The sequence below is a fragment of the Rhinopithecus roxellana genome, chromosome 15 (assembly GCF_007565055.1).
Source record: "Rhinopithecus roxellana isolate Shanxi Qingling chromosome 15, ASM756505v1, whole genome shotgun sequence".
Lineage (NCBI taxonomy): Eukaryota > Metazoa > Chordata > Mammalia > Primates > Cercopithecidae > Rhinopithecus > Rhinopithecus roxellana.
Window position 1 is genome coordinate 9,268,313 of NC_044563.1, and position 15,546 is coordinate 9,283,858.

The window sequence follows — 15,546 nt, forward strand, 5'->3', positions numbered from 1 at the left end:
GCAGATGGCAGCCTCGACTCTTGGCTGAGCCCTTGAGTCTGGGACATTTCAGTCACCTCTTTCCTCCAGTCCAGAGATGAAAATCCCTGGGGACAGTTGCTCCTTTGCTCAGTGACCTAGTTGAACAGGGGAGATGGCAGGGCCTGAGCTCCCTTGGCCGGATCAGCTCCTATGGGGTTAACAGAAGGCTCCATTCCACCCCTTCCAACTTCAAGGCTACCCCAGAAAATGAATAATCTATAATCTTAATTGCTTATAATTCAATGGAGTTGGAGCGTTAGGGACAAAGTACGAGTCTTCCCTTCTACCTCCAGCCCTTGCTGACCAGGACAGGGACAATGTGTAGCTCAACGGATGGTGGTAAGAACTTAGATGATGGTCAGTTATGTAGCACATGGGATATGGAGGAAAGATCCATGGGTACATGGAGGCTTATAGAGAAGCTGGTTCTGTGGCTGGTCCCAGGCAACTCATAATGTAAATCCGTTTTTAAGAATCGCATGGTGTAGGCGGGTGTCTACTTTGTCTGCAGGCAGGCCTGACCCCGGGTGGAGGAGGGGCAGGGTGGAGAATAACAATTGTCTTAAGGGAGTCTGCGGAGGGAGAAAAACCTCTGGGTGTATCAGCTGGAAAAGAATAGGAGTCTCAGTGTGGCCCCTCTCCCCCCTCTCAGCCCAGCCCCTGCGCAGGCGATGGGGGAGCTGCTGTCAGCACACACAGCTGGGGCCTCCAGCAAAATCCCATTCTATATATCTAAGAGCAACAGCTCCGAGAGCGGCCCCCAGAGGGACAAAACCTCATTGTGAGGCACCCGCCGGCCTCAGCACCCCCTCCCCCAACCCCAGAACTGTTGTGGCATTGACCCCCCTCGGCGGGCCACCACGGGCCTGCTGACTGGGCCACATCTGGGACTCAGGCACTGGCTGCCCCTCCCCCACGGCTGGCCACTGAGGACCGACAGGGAGGCTGGGGTGGCAGCGGCTTCCAGGCCTCTCACCCCATCCCCACCGGGTGGCCCGGCTTGTGCCCCGCCCTCCCCAGGGATGCTGCAAGGCAGAGGTGAGAGTCCGAGGCGGGCTAGGTTGGCATTTTGATCTGCCAGCAGTCCCCCACACCTCTGGCCTCTGTTTAGTGGCTTGTCAAGCCGTGATCGGGTGAGATAGGTTTTTCCAGCTTTTACACGCTGCCTTGAAGGGTCCTAAGAGGCTTCAAGTTGAGCCACTCTGAAGTGGGATGATTCTCTAGGTTGGGGATTCCAGAATTATCTGCTCCCAAGGTTTCAGAGGTCTGGGGTTCTGTAGATTTTTGTTTGTTTGTTTGTGTTTGGAGACAGGATTTTGCTCTGTCACCCAGGCTGGAGTGCAGTGCTGCAAACATGGCTCACTGCAGCCTCAACCTCCTGGGCTCAAGTGATCCTCCTGCCTCAGCCTCCCGAGTAGCTGTATCACAGGCATGTGCCACCATGCCTAGTTAATTTTTTTATTTTTTGTAGAGACAGGATCTTGCCATGTTGCCCAGGCTGGTCTTGAACTCCTGAGCTCAAGCGATCCTCCTGCCTCAACCTCCCAAAGTGCTGGGATTATAGGTGTGAGCCACTGGAGCCTGACTGGATTCGGTAGTTTGAAGATGCTACCATCCATTCATTCAACACATTTATTGAGCACCTACTGCTTGCCAGGTCATGTTCTTGGTGTTGAAGTTATAGCAGTGACCGATACAGAAAAATATCTTGCCCTCATAGGGCTTTCATTCTAGAGCAAGAAGGATAATAACAGAAACTAAATAGGAATCATTTACATGGTGAACAAGAAAGGCCTAGGTAGGGAGAACTGCTTTAGGTAGGGTGGTTGGGGACATGACGTTTGAGCTGAGACCAACTGCTACAAAGAACTAGCCATGTGGAGACAAGCATTGTAAACAAATGGAATAGCATGTGCCGAGGCCCTGTGGCAGGTGTGGACCTCACATGTTTGAGCAATGGCAAGGAGGCCTCAGTAGCTGTTATTCAGTGAGCAATGTAGAGAAGGGAAGAGCTGAGGTCGGTGGTAGAGGTGGGGCCTGAGAAACCAGAGCAAGACATTCAGATGTTGTTTTGAGTGCAAAGGGAAACTTAGTTTTGCAAAGGAATGACATGATTGGATGTATGTTTCAGAAAGGGTGATTTGGGAGGACTGAAGGGGAAATCATTGAGACAAGAGGCTGTGCAAGTTGGGCGGGACAGAGATGCGGAGGCAGTCAGTCATAAGGGTGAAGGCAGGGGCACAAGGACAATGGCTTTATCCTGGACTTATATCGAGTTAGAACCTCCAGGTTTCATTATACCAGACAGGGCCATAGTAAAGGAGAGCTTGGATTCCCAGGGCAGCCAGGATTTGACGCTGAACTTTAATGACCTTGAAACTCTTGGCCAGGGCCGGGAGCCGTGGCTCACGCCTGTAATCCCAGCACTTTGGAAGGCCAAGGTGGGCGGATCACCTGAGGTCAGGAGTTCAAGACCAGCCTGGCCAACATGAGGAAACCCCGTCTCTACTAAAAATACAAAAATTAGCCAGGCATGGTGGCAGGTGCCTGTAATCCCAGATACTCAGGAGGCTGAGGCAGGAGAATCACTTGAACCCAGGAGGCGGAGGTTGCAGTGAGCTGAGATCGAGCCATTGCACTCCAGCCTGGGCGACAGAGCAGAACTCCATCTCAAAGAAAAAGAAACTTTTAGACCTGCATTGTCCAATACCACAGCCACACGTAACTGTTTAATTACAATTAAACAAAATGAAACAATCAGTTCTTCAGTCTCAATAGGCACATTTCCAGTACTCACTTGTGGCCAGTGACTACCATACTGGACAACACAGGGAACATTTTCGTCATCACAGTCACAGGACAGGACTTCCTGGCAGTCCTTAATGCATTGAGCCTCAGTTTCCCCATCTGTAAAATGCAGGTAACAACAACGTCTCCTTGATAGGGTGCCTGTGAGGACTACATGAGATAACGCCTGTGTGGCCTGGCATATAACACACGTTCCCTAAATGCAGGTTGTTATTGTTGCTGAGCTGGGTGGGTGGCTAATGAGAGGGATGGGGGCTGTCTCTGAGGTTTGGATTCGGAATCGTGACATCTTGTCCTGTGCAAGACGAAGGCGAGGACGGCAAGGGCACACCCTTCCAGTCCCGACCCCACAGAAGCCAGGTGGCCCTTCGCCCCATCCCGACCTGGGAAGGCCCAACGCCCTGCAAACCTGGGATGACCCCGCTCCCCCGACCCGAGACGGCCTTGCGCCCCGCAAACCTGGGACTGCCCCGCGCCACCCGGATCCGGGAAGGCCCCTAGACCCGCAAGCCTGGGACGGCCCCGCGCCCCCCGACCGGGGACGGTCCCCCGCTGGGACGGCCCCAGGCCCCGCAAGCCTGGGACGGCCCAGCGCTGAGCGCCGCCTGCAGGAGTCGGGAGCGTGGTGCCCGCGACCGGGCTGGGCGCGGCGCGGGCCGGCAGGGGGCGCTGGGCGCGGCGGGCGGGGCGCGTGGGGCGGGCAGGGGCCGGGCCAGGGCCGCGCGGGGGGCGAGCGCGGCTGCGGACCGGGCGGGACCGCAGCCGGAGCCTAGCCGGGACTGTCGCGCGGGCCGCGCCGGCGATGCCGCGCCCCCGGGCCGGGCTGTAGCGGGGCCGCGGCTGGAGTGCGCGCCGGGCAGGCGGGACATGGAGGTGGTGGACGAGACGGAGGCGCTGCAGCGCTTCTTCGAAGGTGAGAGACCGCTGGCTGGCGGCGGCGACCCTCTGGCAATGGGAACCCCCGGCTGATCTCCCCGGGGGCTGGGGCCCCCCGCTATGCTTCCGCCTCCTCTGGCTGGGACCCTCCTTCAGGCTGGCACCAGCCCGCCAAGACAGGCTGCCGGGGCTGAAAGTCCCCTGGCGGTTACCACCCACCGCCGCTGAAGTTGGGCTCCCCCTCCCCGCTCTTCAACTCGCAGCTTCCTTGGGACTGTATCCCCTTCCAGGTCCGGACCTCCTTTGAGCCTTCCGGGACCCGGAACTTTCCCTAAATTGTGACACTCCCGCCCCCAGCAAACTTCCCGAGTCTGGGGACCCTCCACTGTTCTTCCCCAGAACCCTAAGCGGGCTAGAACCCCCTTCAAGGCCCAGACCCCCAGCGTGCCTTCTAGGACCTTCCATACCTCTTGAGGCTGGACCCCAGCCTGCTTCCCAGAATCTGTGACCCCCGCCTAGAGACCAAGACCCCCTGTGTGCCCTTCAGGTTGGCGCCATCACCCTTGACTTCTAGGAGGAGCTGGGACCTCCCCACTGTGCTTCCATGAGGGTAGGACCGCTTTAGAGACTGGGACCCCTTGGAGACTGCCACCTGCTTTCCACAGTGCTGCCTCTAGTGACTCCTCTGCTGTTTGAGGCTGGGACCCCCCTCCCTAGCATGCTCTCCTAGGGCTGGAACCTTCTTGAAGCTGACGTCCCTGCCACCAGTTACCCCTGCTCTCCGAGACCCTTCTGGTGCTGTGAACTTCATCCCACCAGCCCTCTGAGGCTCCTCAGCACTCTGTCCCCCCAACCCTGGAGCTGTGCCTCTCTGACCTCACCCCCTCAAAGAGTGACCTCACCCCCCCTTGACCCTGAAAGGAGCCCTCTGGGGTGGAATTGACATACACTCCATAATATCTTCTTCTGCCCCCACCCCTACATTGGTTTTGGAGGTCTGCACCTACATCTAACCAACTCCCTGTCTTTTCCTGGACAGCCCCTGCCCCTCCTGCAGGGCCGCCACTCCTCCTGGTGGTGGGTTCTGGAGGGATGGGACAGCCGTGGGAGGGGGAGGGGAAGTGCAAGCTGACGCCTCCCAGTTCACTGGACTTCTCAGAACCTCCCTGGAACATCTAGCCAGACCCTCTGGCCCCCTTTTGTGCCCCTGCTTACCAATGTAGCGAGCCCAGCCCCTGCCCCGAGCTCCCCCTAGTCCCTAAGGCCACATCCTGCTCCTTGGTGCACTGAGAACATTCCCTTCATGTGTGAACCTATCAGGGCTACAGGGCAGGGAACCAGGGCCCAAGTTTCAAGCCCCAGATTCCTGTGGAGTCCTGTGGAAGAGAGAAGCAGGTCTTCCAGTGCCTCAGTTTCTCTCCCTCTGTGACTTGGGAGGCGGGAACCCTTACTCACGCCTACTGGCTGAGCAGCCCAGGCAGGAGCACCCCCAAGCCTCAGTCATCCCACTTCAGGATTCTGAACACCCCACAGACCCAGACCCCAAGAATTCAGGCTTGGACTAGATTGAACGGTTGACTCTGTGCCAGCTGGGCCATCTGAGGGTCTTACGCAGCCCCCCATCTGTCCCGGGGCTCTGGCTCTCCCCAGACACTGTTGATCCATAGGAGCTCTCAAGGGGCCTGACGTGGTTTGAGGCCTTCAGGGAAGAGGGGACCAGACATTCGTGCCTGCTTGGGTTACTGTTTGGGGTGCCTTAGGCCTGCTGGGTACACAGAGGACCTGTAGGCCAGGCTCCCTTGACTTCCACACTGCCTTCCCCAGGACCCTGGACCCGGACAGAGAGCAGAGGGGTGGGCCTGGCTGGCCTGGACTCCCTGGCTCTCTCCTGACCATGGGTTGGGGGGTGGGGGCTGACGCCACGGCTTAGCCATGCAGCGGCCTGGCAGCCTGGCGGGGGGAGGCTGCGCTGCTCCCTCCAGAGAGATAAGAGGAGACTCAAGAATGTCTGTGGGGAGCAGGGGAGGGGTGTGAGGCTGCCCGCCTAGGAGGGCTGGGCTGGAAACAGCTCCCAGCCTCTGCGATGGGGGAAGGCGTGGGTGGGCCCTGAGGGCTAGGGTCTCTGGGCCACTTGGGAGGGGAAGGCCCATGTGGAGGACCCACTGTAGGTGTGAGAGGGGGCCTGGGAGCGGCAGGGCCTGGTGTGCTTGTGAGTGTGAGTGTAAAGTGCGAGGGAGCGGGAAGTTGTGCTTTTGAGCCGTGGCTGCGTCACTCTTGAGTGCTCTCACACTCGGGACTGGGGCTGGGGACACCTGAGCTCTCATTCTGGTCCCCACTTGGCCTTGGTCATCCCTCTGGACAGTTGATAGCGGACCCTGTGCTCCCGGCTCTGGGCTGGGAGACTGGGAAAGGGTTTTACCGAAGGGTCTGCAGCACAGCGCGCCCCTCACCTGATGTGGTGCCCCTCCCTGGGCACACCAAGCATAGGTGCTGGGTCCTGCCCTGTGCCGGTGGTGGGCTGGGGGCTAAGGCGCTTTGGACCTCGGGTGGGAGGCCGGGACAGGGCGGCCCCCTCGAGGCTGGTACAGCCGGGCCCCCGTGACCGCCCGGCTAATCCTCTAGAGAGAGGCAGGGCAGCCCAGATAGGCGGGCACGGGGCCTGCAGAGAGGGGACCCGCCGGGCAGGATGCACTGGCTCCCAGCAGGTAACCGGGCCACAGTGGAAGGGGGCCTTGGACCCCAGAGCCAGGGCAGGCACGGGACAGGGCAGCGTCTGAGAATCTGGCCAGGACCTCAGAGTTCTGGTGCAGACTGCACCACTGAGAGCAGGGTGACCGTCTGTGCCTGGCAGGGAGCCCCCAAAGAGCTCTTGCCCTCTCTAGGCCCTTTTTCCTCACCTGCAAGACAGGAGGGGGTGGCAGAGAAGAACCTCAGCTCTGAAGAAGCTCACCACCCAGCCCTGGGGAGGAGGGACATGTTAGAGTATGAATGGCCGACCCTGGAAGGGGTGGCTGCTGGCCCCAGATTGTAGGGGCACATGAGGCTGGAGTGAGCAGCCCAGTGCCCCCCAGAAAGCAGGTGGGTGTGCAGGGAGCCTTGGAGGATGGAGGGAAGTCGCCTTCCAGCAGGTGCTGGAGAGACCACTTGGAGTTTAGTGGGGCCTCTGCCTGGCCTCTGGAGCCTTACTAAGGCTAGAGGAGGGAGGCCTGGGATTTCGCCCCTTCTGAAGCTGATGGGTGGCCTGGACTAGTGACTTCCTTCTCTGGCCTCATTCCCCTCCCAGGGTAAGTAAGTGGGTTGGACCAGAGCAGGGGCTTCCAATGTGATTTTTTAACCATCAAACAAACTCATAGTCTTCTGATAGGGCAGATACAGTGGATAAGGGGGCCTGGGCTCCCCACAGCCCCTGGAGCACCAGGATACTGGTTCAAAAGCCACCCTTCCCAGCTGTGGGATGGGTGAGGGGAGGGGAATGGCGCTGGCTGAGGCTCAGAGAGAAGGGAGTTGGCCAGAGTTAGCCAGAATGGACACCTAGCCCCCAGCTCCCTACCCTGCCACCAGTACCTTGGTGTGGGGACCTACCTGTCAGGTACCAACATCTCTGCCTCTGGAGGGCAGGAAGAGGTCCCAGGTAGAGACTACCTGACGATTTGGAAGAGAGGATCCCCACCTGGACAGGAATCCGGGGCTGAGCTGGGCTGTGTGATAGAGGTGGCACTGTGGCCCGTGTCAGCCTGTCTGTCTCTGTCTGTCCCTGGTGTACCCAGGGAGTAAGTAGATGGGAGGGGTGGCCAGGCACAGGGTTTCCTGACCCCTGACTCCCAGGGAGAGGACCTGCCTCCTGGGTCCATCCAGAGCCCCGCTGAGGACTCTGGTCCTAGCCCCAGTGCATGGAGCTGATTGCCAGACCCGCCCCAGGCCCTGAGCCTGGCAGGGGAGGAAATGGTAGTGGGGGGTCTGACTCATCCCTGTGTCCCCAGCACCCAGTGCAGGGCAGGGGTGGGGAGTGGGCAGGAAGCGTTCTCAGGGTCAATGGAGGCAACAATGGGTATGTGAACAGAGGCGGTGGCGGTGGGGGACGCACCCCAGAAAGCACCTCTCTGGAGGGCTTGGGGTCAGTGCAGGTGTAAGAAGCAGGCAGTTACCAACCCTTTGGCTTCAGGGACTCTCCTGAGACTGGAAAGCTGGACGGAGTGCTCCTTGGGGTCTTAGGTAGAGCCAAGGAGGGCATTTGAGGGCAGAAAGGCCTTTTCCCTTGGGGCCTGGCTCCCCACTTACAAACTCCCAAGGGGTTACAGACTGGCGGGCCCTGGCAGCAGAGGCTGCTGGGTAACAGCCCAGCGGGGCTGCTGATTGGCTGTCACCCTTGGACTTTGCCCTCCCTGATAAGGAGCGGGGAGCAGAAATCATTAACTGAATCATTAACCGGGTGGCCCCGCCCTGCCCAGGCAGCCTGCCTTACCTTCCCACCTTCCTCCTCACGGACCTAGCACATTCCTGGGCCTCAGTTTCTCTCATTGCCTTGGATACTGGAGTATGTGGGGGCCTCCTCTCCTATTTCCAGGCCTTCAGCCCCTGCTGCCACAGGGTGTGGGTACCTCTTGGTTGGGTCTCGGGGTGGGATGATGTAATGGTTCTGTGCATTTGCCAGCGGGGGCAGCTGGGGTCTGTTCGTAGCTCTGCTGCTTACTCACAGTCCTTCTCTTGGCTGTATCAGGGCACCGCTGTGCCTCCGCTTTCTCATCTGTAAAATGGGAATGCAGTTGTAATGGCAGGGCCTCCATCCCAGGGTTTCTGGGGTGATTAGGTAAGATAGTGCCTGGCCTGGTGAGCACTCCATTGGCCCATGGCTGGTGTTCTACATCCTACCTTGAAGATTACCGGTCCCCAGGATAGGTCAGTGCCCCTAAGCTTAGGCGGCTTGTTGAGCATGTTCTGTGGTTCTGTGCACAGGGCCTGCACCATGACAGCTTTGGCCCAGCGTGACCTGGTCCTGGTCCCTGGCACATCCAGTAGGCCCACCCCACCTCCCCCTCTGAGATTTGGGTCCTGTTCTTGCTGCCAGCAAGGGGGAGGGGCTTGACTATATTGTGGCTTCGTCTGCCGCACCCAGGCTCTTTGCATGTTGTCTTCCTGGAGTCCTGGGGTGCAGTGGAAGGGTGGGTGATGTCCTCCCATTTCTGAGGCGTGCTATGAGGCAGGAGAGGAAGGCGATGATGTATCAGGCTCCCTTAAGGTGGCCACAGCAGAGCTGGGACTGGAGCCTGGGTCCCAGCTGGGTACCAGCCTGAGGTGGGCAGGGAAGGGGCCTCTCCTCCTGACATGCTGAGGAGTGGCTCCAGCATGGGTGGCCACACCAGATGACGTCCCTGCAGCCTCCTTGACCTCTCTAGACCTCAGAGCCCTCACTCACATGGGCAAGGTTGCACGACGTGAGCAGTTAGACCCCATGAGTGCCAGGGCCTGGAGTGCAGGGGGAGGGGCAAAGCCCCTGGGTGGGGAGTACGGTTGGGTCCGGAGCCCCCTGCCGGCCTAGATTATGGAGGGGTTCCCGGGCATTCTGTCCTCCCTGTGCCCCAGGTCACATCAGTGAGGGAAGTTCTCCCTCCAGCTGACCCGGGTCCCTGCAGCCCCCGGAGGGCACACCCACAGCATCTGTCTCTCCTTTGTGGAGTTTGAGGATCCTGTCTCCCTCGGGCCTCCCTCACTTCCCCTCTCTTCTCCCTCCATGGCTGGGGGAAGGGGATCCCCATCCCCTGCCCTGCTAGCTTGGAGGCAGGGGGCTGCCTTTAGGGAGTGGAGTTGCACCTGTGACACTGAGTTCACTGAGTGGGGCCTAGCTTCAGCCGGAGCTGCTTAGGGAGGGTCTGACAGCAGGTCGGGAGGGGGCTTGGAGGGAAGAAGAGGAGGCGGGAGCTCTTCCTGGGTGGCTACTAACCTAACCCACACATGGGATGCTGTGCCTGTGGGCCTGGGCCTGCCGTTGGGTCAGTGAGCACTTGTGTACATGCGTGTCCTGGCATACACGCCTGTGAAGTCTGATGAGGTGCGAACATGCACAGGCATGCTCGTACCTCAGGGCTTTTGCACCGGCTGTCCCTACCATCTGGAACCTTCTAGAATGGTAGACATTTTACTGCTCTCGTCGTCTGACTCTGCTCCCTAGAATGTCAGCTCCATGTGGGCAAGGCTTTTGTCCCTTTTGCTCACTGCTGTAGCTCCAAAGCTGGGCACTATGCTTGCCTGACACACAACAGGTGCTCAGTAAATAACTGTCAAATGAATGAAGGCACACAGATGAACGTGGGTGTGTGCATGCGTGTGGGTATGTGAGTGGGGCATGCCGCTGTGTGTGTCAGTACTGTGTATGCGTGAGTAGGGGGCATGTGGTACGTGATCATGTGCATGTCAGTGGATACCTGACTGCAGGGTATCCTCTTATGTACACGTGTGTGTGTTGCAGTGTGCCTGCCTGGGGCCATACCGGTGCGTAGGCACAGATGGGCACAGGTGACCCTGGTGGAGACTTGTGTCCACCCCAAGCTGCAGGGTCTCTACCTGGCACCTGGTGGCCTGCCTCCTCTGGTCCCTGTGGGAGAGAGTAGGAACAGGTCCTAGCCGCTGGCCTTGGTGCTGTTGGACCTGGCTTTGGAGCATGTTGGGGCTGTGAGTTCAGCCTTGTGTTGACCTGAGGACAGGGTGGCAGCTTCGTGGGGACTTGGAGTGGATGTAGCCATAGCCCAAGGGTGGCTAAAGATTTCTGGGTCTCGGGCTGGGTGCGGTGGCTCACGCCTATAGTCCCAGTACTTTGGGAGGCCGAGGTGGGTGGATCACAAGGTCAGAAGATTGAGACCATCCTGGCTAGCATGGTGAAACCCCGTCTCTACTAAAAATACAAAAAATTAGCCGGGCGTGGTGGTGAGCGCCTGCAGTCCCAGCTACTCAGGAGGCTGAGGCAGGAGAATGGCGTGAACCCGGGAGGCAGAGCTTGCAGTGAGCCGAGACTGAGCCACTGCACTCCAGCCTGGAGATGAGACTCTGTCTCAAAAAAAAAAAAAAAAAAGATTCTGGGTCTCCTAGAAGAGAAGGTTCTCCGGCTGGGCCGGTGGCTCATGCCTGTAATCCCAGCACTTTGGGAGACTGAGGCGGGTGGATCTCGAACACCTGTCAGGAGTTCGAGACCAGCCTGGCCAACATAATGAAATCCCGTCTCTACAAAAAATGCAACAATTAGCCAGGCATGGTGGCACGCACCTGTAATCCCAGCTCCTTGCAAGGCTGAGGTGGGAGAATCACTTGAACTCGGGAGGCGGAGGTTGCAGTGTGCCAAGATCGCGCCACTGCACTCCAGCCTGGGCAATAGAGTGAAACTTTGTCTCAAAAAAAAAAAAAAAAAAAAAAAAAAAGTGAAAAAAGAGAGGGGTCTCTGCAGGCAGCCTGTGGGGGCTCTTCTGCATTTTTGGTAAGAAGTTGGGAGAGAACAAAGACTACTGTGACTCAGATTGAAGAACCTGATAGAAAAATGGCTCAAGAGCCCCATCTTTGTGAGGTGTGGCTCCTGGGCCCAAGCTCACTGAGGATTTGATTTGGAGAATCAAAGGGTTGCTTGCACAAGCGAACATTTGACCTGAAGGCATTTTGACTAAGAAGGCTGTGGTGACAATTTGAAGGCTAAAGCAGGGCAGCTAGCAGTTATAGATCTTTTTTTTTCTTTTTTTTGAGACAGAGTCTCGCTGTGTCACCCAGGCTGGAGTGCAGTGGCACGATCTCGGCTCACTGCAACCTCTGCCTCCCGGGTTCAAGTGATTCTCCTGCCTCAGCCTCCTGAGTAGCTGGGATTACAGGCATGCACCACCACGCCTGTCTAATTTTTGTATTTTTAGTAGAGACGGGGTTTCACCATGTTGATCAAGCTGGTCTCAAACCCCTGACCTCGTGATCTGCCCACCTTGGCCTCCCAAGTGCTGGGATTGCAGGTGTGAGCCACCATGCCTGGCTATAGATCATATTAATAAAAAGAGAAAGTCCAAACCAAAGGAGGTGAGGCCTACTGTGCCTTGCCCCCATGTAAACTGGTTGGGAGATGAGCCACAACACTAGGGGCTTTCTGTGATTGGGAGGACGGGAGGGGCTGCCTGGGCAGGCAGGGAGGCAGTTGCAGAAGGCTGACCCACTGGAAGGGATGACTGGGGCCGAGGCCGACAGGCTGGATTGTGCTGTGCGTGCGTAAGAATAGCAGCAGAGTGCTGGCCATGCCTCAGAGGGACTTAGGAGAAGGCACGGAGGCCCCTCGGAGGCTCCGGAGCAGGTGTGCAGCAAGGTGGAGGGGCGTGGGAGAGAGGGGACAGCCTGGGTGGAGGCGTGAGGGCAGGAAAGGAGATGGGAGTCCCAAAAGAGATGGAAAGAGGGCGGTTCACCCTGACTGCGGAATGGCCTCCTGAGGGTCACCTCGTTTAAGGCTCACTCCATGGCAGGGATTCGTGCTCCATCTGATGGAGAAGGAAGCCAGGTCTCAGGTCACTTGCTGAGGGTCACAGCCATGAAGTGGGGAGTCCACATTCGAAACTAGGCCTCTTTGACTCTGGGGATCTCTCTGGGCATCGCAGTTATGCCCAGATGGGCTGTCCCCTGACCGCTACCACCCTGGCCCTCAGCTGCTGCCTGAAGCTAGGGCACCCCTCAGGTTCAGATGCCCCGAGTGGACACTCAGAGCAACTGGGGTCTTTAGGAATACGCCTGGGCCCTGGTGCCCCCTGCACCCCAGGTTCAGATCGACCAGGCCTGGCCAGCATCCTCGGGACCCGGCCCACCCTACCCACAGCCACGTGGCTGACGGGATTTCCGCCATGTTTGGGGCATGAATTGACAAGTGCCCCATTGACGGGGCAGGGGAGGGGGTGGGCAGGGCACAAGCCTCCCACTGTGCCGTGCCCCCACCCTCCCCCGTTCCCTGGGACAATGGCCGAGACTCAGCCAGCGGCCACAGCTGGTGGGGGGCGGGGGGGCACATGAGCACAAGGAGGGGCGGAAGGGAGGGGTCCTGGGTGGAGGGACCACCTGGGCCCCTGCCTGCTCTCATCCTGCACCTGGCTTGGGTGCCCTCCATTCCTTTCCTGGCCAGCTGGGTGGCCTTAAGGAGAAGAGGAGAGAAGAAGAGAGGGGAGAGGAGGGGGTGCCTTCCCATAGTCTGGATCACAGCCTGCCTGGGAAGGGGCAGTGTCTGGCTCCTGTTCCAGGCAGGTAATAAAGGGCCTAATTAATGAGGAGCAGTTGAGGCGCATAGCTCAGCAGGGCAGGGTCAGGACCTGGAGGGGCCCCGGGTAGCCCCAGCCCTGACCACAGCATGGCCTGGCCGAGGTCCCTCACTGGCCACTTGGCTCATCCACTCCGTGAACATTTCCTAGGTGCCTGTTGTGTGCTGGCATACTATATCCCAGAGAGACAGAACAGGGCAGCGCTCAGAGCCCAGCACCTGCCACTGTAAGCTATGGGCACATGCCTATCCTTTCTGAGCCTCAGTTTCCTCATCTGTAAAATGAAGAAAAAGAAAATCACCTACCTTGTAGGGTTGGGATGAGAATTCAATATGAGCCATGTAAAGTGCATAGCACAGGGCTGGGCACAGAGCAGCCACTGGGCGAGTGAGCTGTGGGTGGTGGGTGGGTGGTGGACAGACACCCATCCTGCCCAACGGGTTGTGTGTAGGCGGGAGGGTAAAGAGCTGATGAGGAATTACAATGCCTCTGCCCATCCCTTGCTAAAGAGAATGGGTGAGTCAGAGATGGCCTCTTGGGGGAATTTACATTTAAGACAAAACCTAAAGCCTGAATAGGAACAGCATGGAACGGCACGTGTGAAGGCCTTGATGTGGGATGGAGGATGGAAAGGAGGCAGGGGCCCACCACGGAGAGGAGGGGAGGGAGGGGACCTGGGGAAGGAGAAAAGGCGGTCGGGGGCAGGCAGGGGACCGTGTCAGGCCTTGGACTGCCAGAGGGCTCCAGATTTCTCCCAAGCAGTGGGAAGCTGTTGAAGGGTTTGAGAAGTGAAGGACAGAGATGCTGGTTTGTGAGCTCATGGTGCTGTTTTCAGGTTATTGGGCCCTGGGCGGTGTCTGGCAGGCCCGGCTTCCCTTCTCTCAGAGAGGTCTTGAGGATCAGAGTGAGCCATGTGGCCCATGTTCCACATTCTGCCTGGCAGGTACCCCTGGTTGGGCTCCAGTCATGTTCTGGGGCTCTTTTGGGAGCGGTGGGGAGAGGCACTCCCAAGAGGGTGCCCATGGGACCCTGCCCCCATCCTGGGTTCTTGGGGGCTGTATCCCAGCCTCAGCAATCCCTGGGCTTTGGCAAGTCCCCACCCTCGTCTTGTCCACCCGGAATGTCTGTTAGAAATCTCCAGTGTGGTTCACGGGCGGCCTGGGGGCCGAGCGGCGTGGGGAAGAGACGATGTGGCCTCCAGGGCTTCCAGGAGAAGGTGTGGGGTCAGCGTTCCTCAGGAGGCCCTCCGAGCCCCCAACCCTCAAACTTCTTCCCCACCCACTGGCCTCCCCCCAACGCTGCCCCATCAGTTCCCTCCTCCCACCTCCTTCCTCCGTCCTCCGTCCGCCCGGACCCTGGCACGGGAGGGTCCCTCCTCCCCCAAAGCACATCTGGTTCTCGTTAGGGTCTCCCAGGATGCCTCTGCCTGAGGCCCCCTATCCCGAGGGAGGTGGGCAGGAGGATTAGGGGCGATTAGGAGTGCTCCTGGCCAGGAGAGGAGGGGGCTGGGTCTGTTATAAATAGCAACACTATGGCTGCATCAGCCCATCATTCACTGTAGATTCCAAGTTCAGGCTCAAAAACTTGCAGCTTCAGCGGCCAGGGTGGGGGTGATGCTCCAGGTGGGGTGGGGAAGGCACAGCAACCGCTAGCCACACCCTCCCCCTTAGAGTCAGGCCCCTGCACCTGGCTGGAATCCTCCTTGCTGTGTTGCCTTGGGTAAGAGATTTGACCTCTCTGAACCGTGGGGATGGTGATCATGTACCTATTTGAACATTCCCACTGTTTAGAGAGGGAAAATGCATAAAGCACTTAGAATCGTGCCGGGCCTGGTAGGCAGTCAGTGTGAGCTGCAGTCACTGTCACTGCCACTGTCTTTGTCATCATCACCATGATGAGTTGAGAAGCACTGGGAGATACTCACTGTGAGCCACTGTCAAGTCACTGTCTCTGTCACTATCAAGTCACTGTCTCTGTCATGGTCACCATTCTGGGCTGGGAGGATTGAGTAACACGCTGCAAGTGAAGAGCCTGCAGGATGCCTTGCGCATAAGAAACTCCTGTGATTAGGCTGGGGACGGTGGCTCATGCCTGTAATCCCAGCATTTTGGGAGGCTGAGGCGGGCAGATCACCTGAGGTCAGGAGTTCCAGACCAGCTTGGCCAACATGGTGAAACCCCATCTCTGCTAAAAATACAAAAAATTAGCCATGTGTGGTGGCGGGCGCCTGTAATCCCAGCTACTCAGGAGGCTGAGGTGGGAGAATTGCTGGAACCTGGGAGGCGGAGGTTGCAGTGAACCGAGATTGCACCACTGCACTCCAGCCTGGGAGACTGAGCGAGACTCCGTCTCAAGAAAAACTAAAAGGTAAAGAAAAGAAACTCCTGTGATTATTAATGTATTTGACTCACAAAGTGTCTGGCACACAGTAGGCACTCAATAAATGGGACCCGTGGTTACGGCTGGGTGGGGCCTGAGTGGAGGCAGGGTCCTGGAACCCAGGCATGCAGAGTGGCCACGCCCAGCTGGAGAAGCTGCTCTTGCCCCAGGCCACACCGCCCTGGACGGCCATTGGTGGTGTGTGGTG

General features: G+C 58.4%; 1 protein-coding gene and 1 long non-coding RNA gene across 4 annotated transcripts in view; one reads left to right on the forward strand and one right to left on the reverse strand.

Moving 5' to 3' along the window:
- The first annotated feature begins 3,595 nt into the window (after nucleotides 1–3,595).
- Nucleotides 3,596–15,546, forward strand: part of MYRF (myelin regulatory factor) — a 36,634-nt gene continuing 24,683 nt past the window's right edge. For all 3 annotated transcript variants that reach the window (XM_030918500.1, XM_010384927.2, XM_030918501.1), the window contains exon 1: nucleotides 3,596–3,742. In XM_030918500.1, the coding sequence (XP_030774360.1) occupies nucleotides 3,697–3,742 (46 nt within the window). In that variant the 5' untranslated portion in view covers nucleotides 3,596–3,696. The remainder of the gene's footprint in view (nucleotides 3,743–15,546) is intronic.
- LOC104679379 lies at nucleotides 4,988–8,749 on the reverse strand. Its single transcript, XR_750322.2, has 4 exons — nucleotides 8,575–8,749; nucleotides 8,168–8,449; nucleotides 6,603–6,664; nucleotides 4,988–5,404 (listed from the first exon to the last, which is right to left on the reverse strand). It is a non-coding gene; the product is annotated as an uncharacterized LOC104679379 (long non-coding RNA).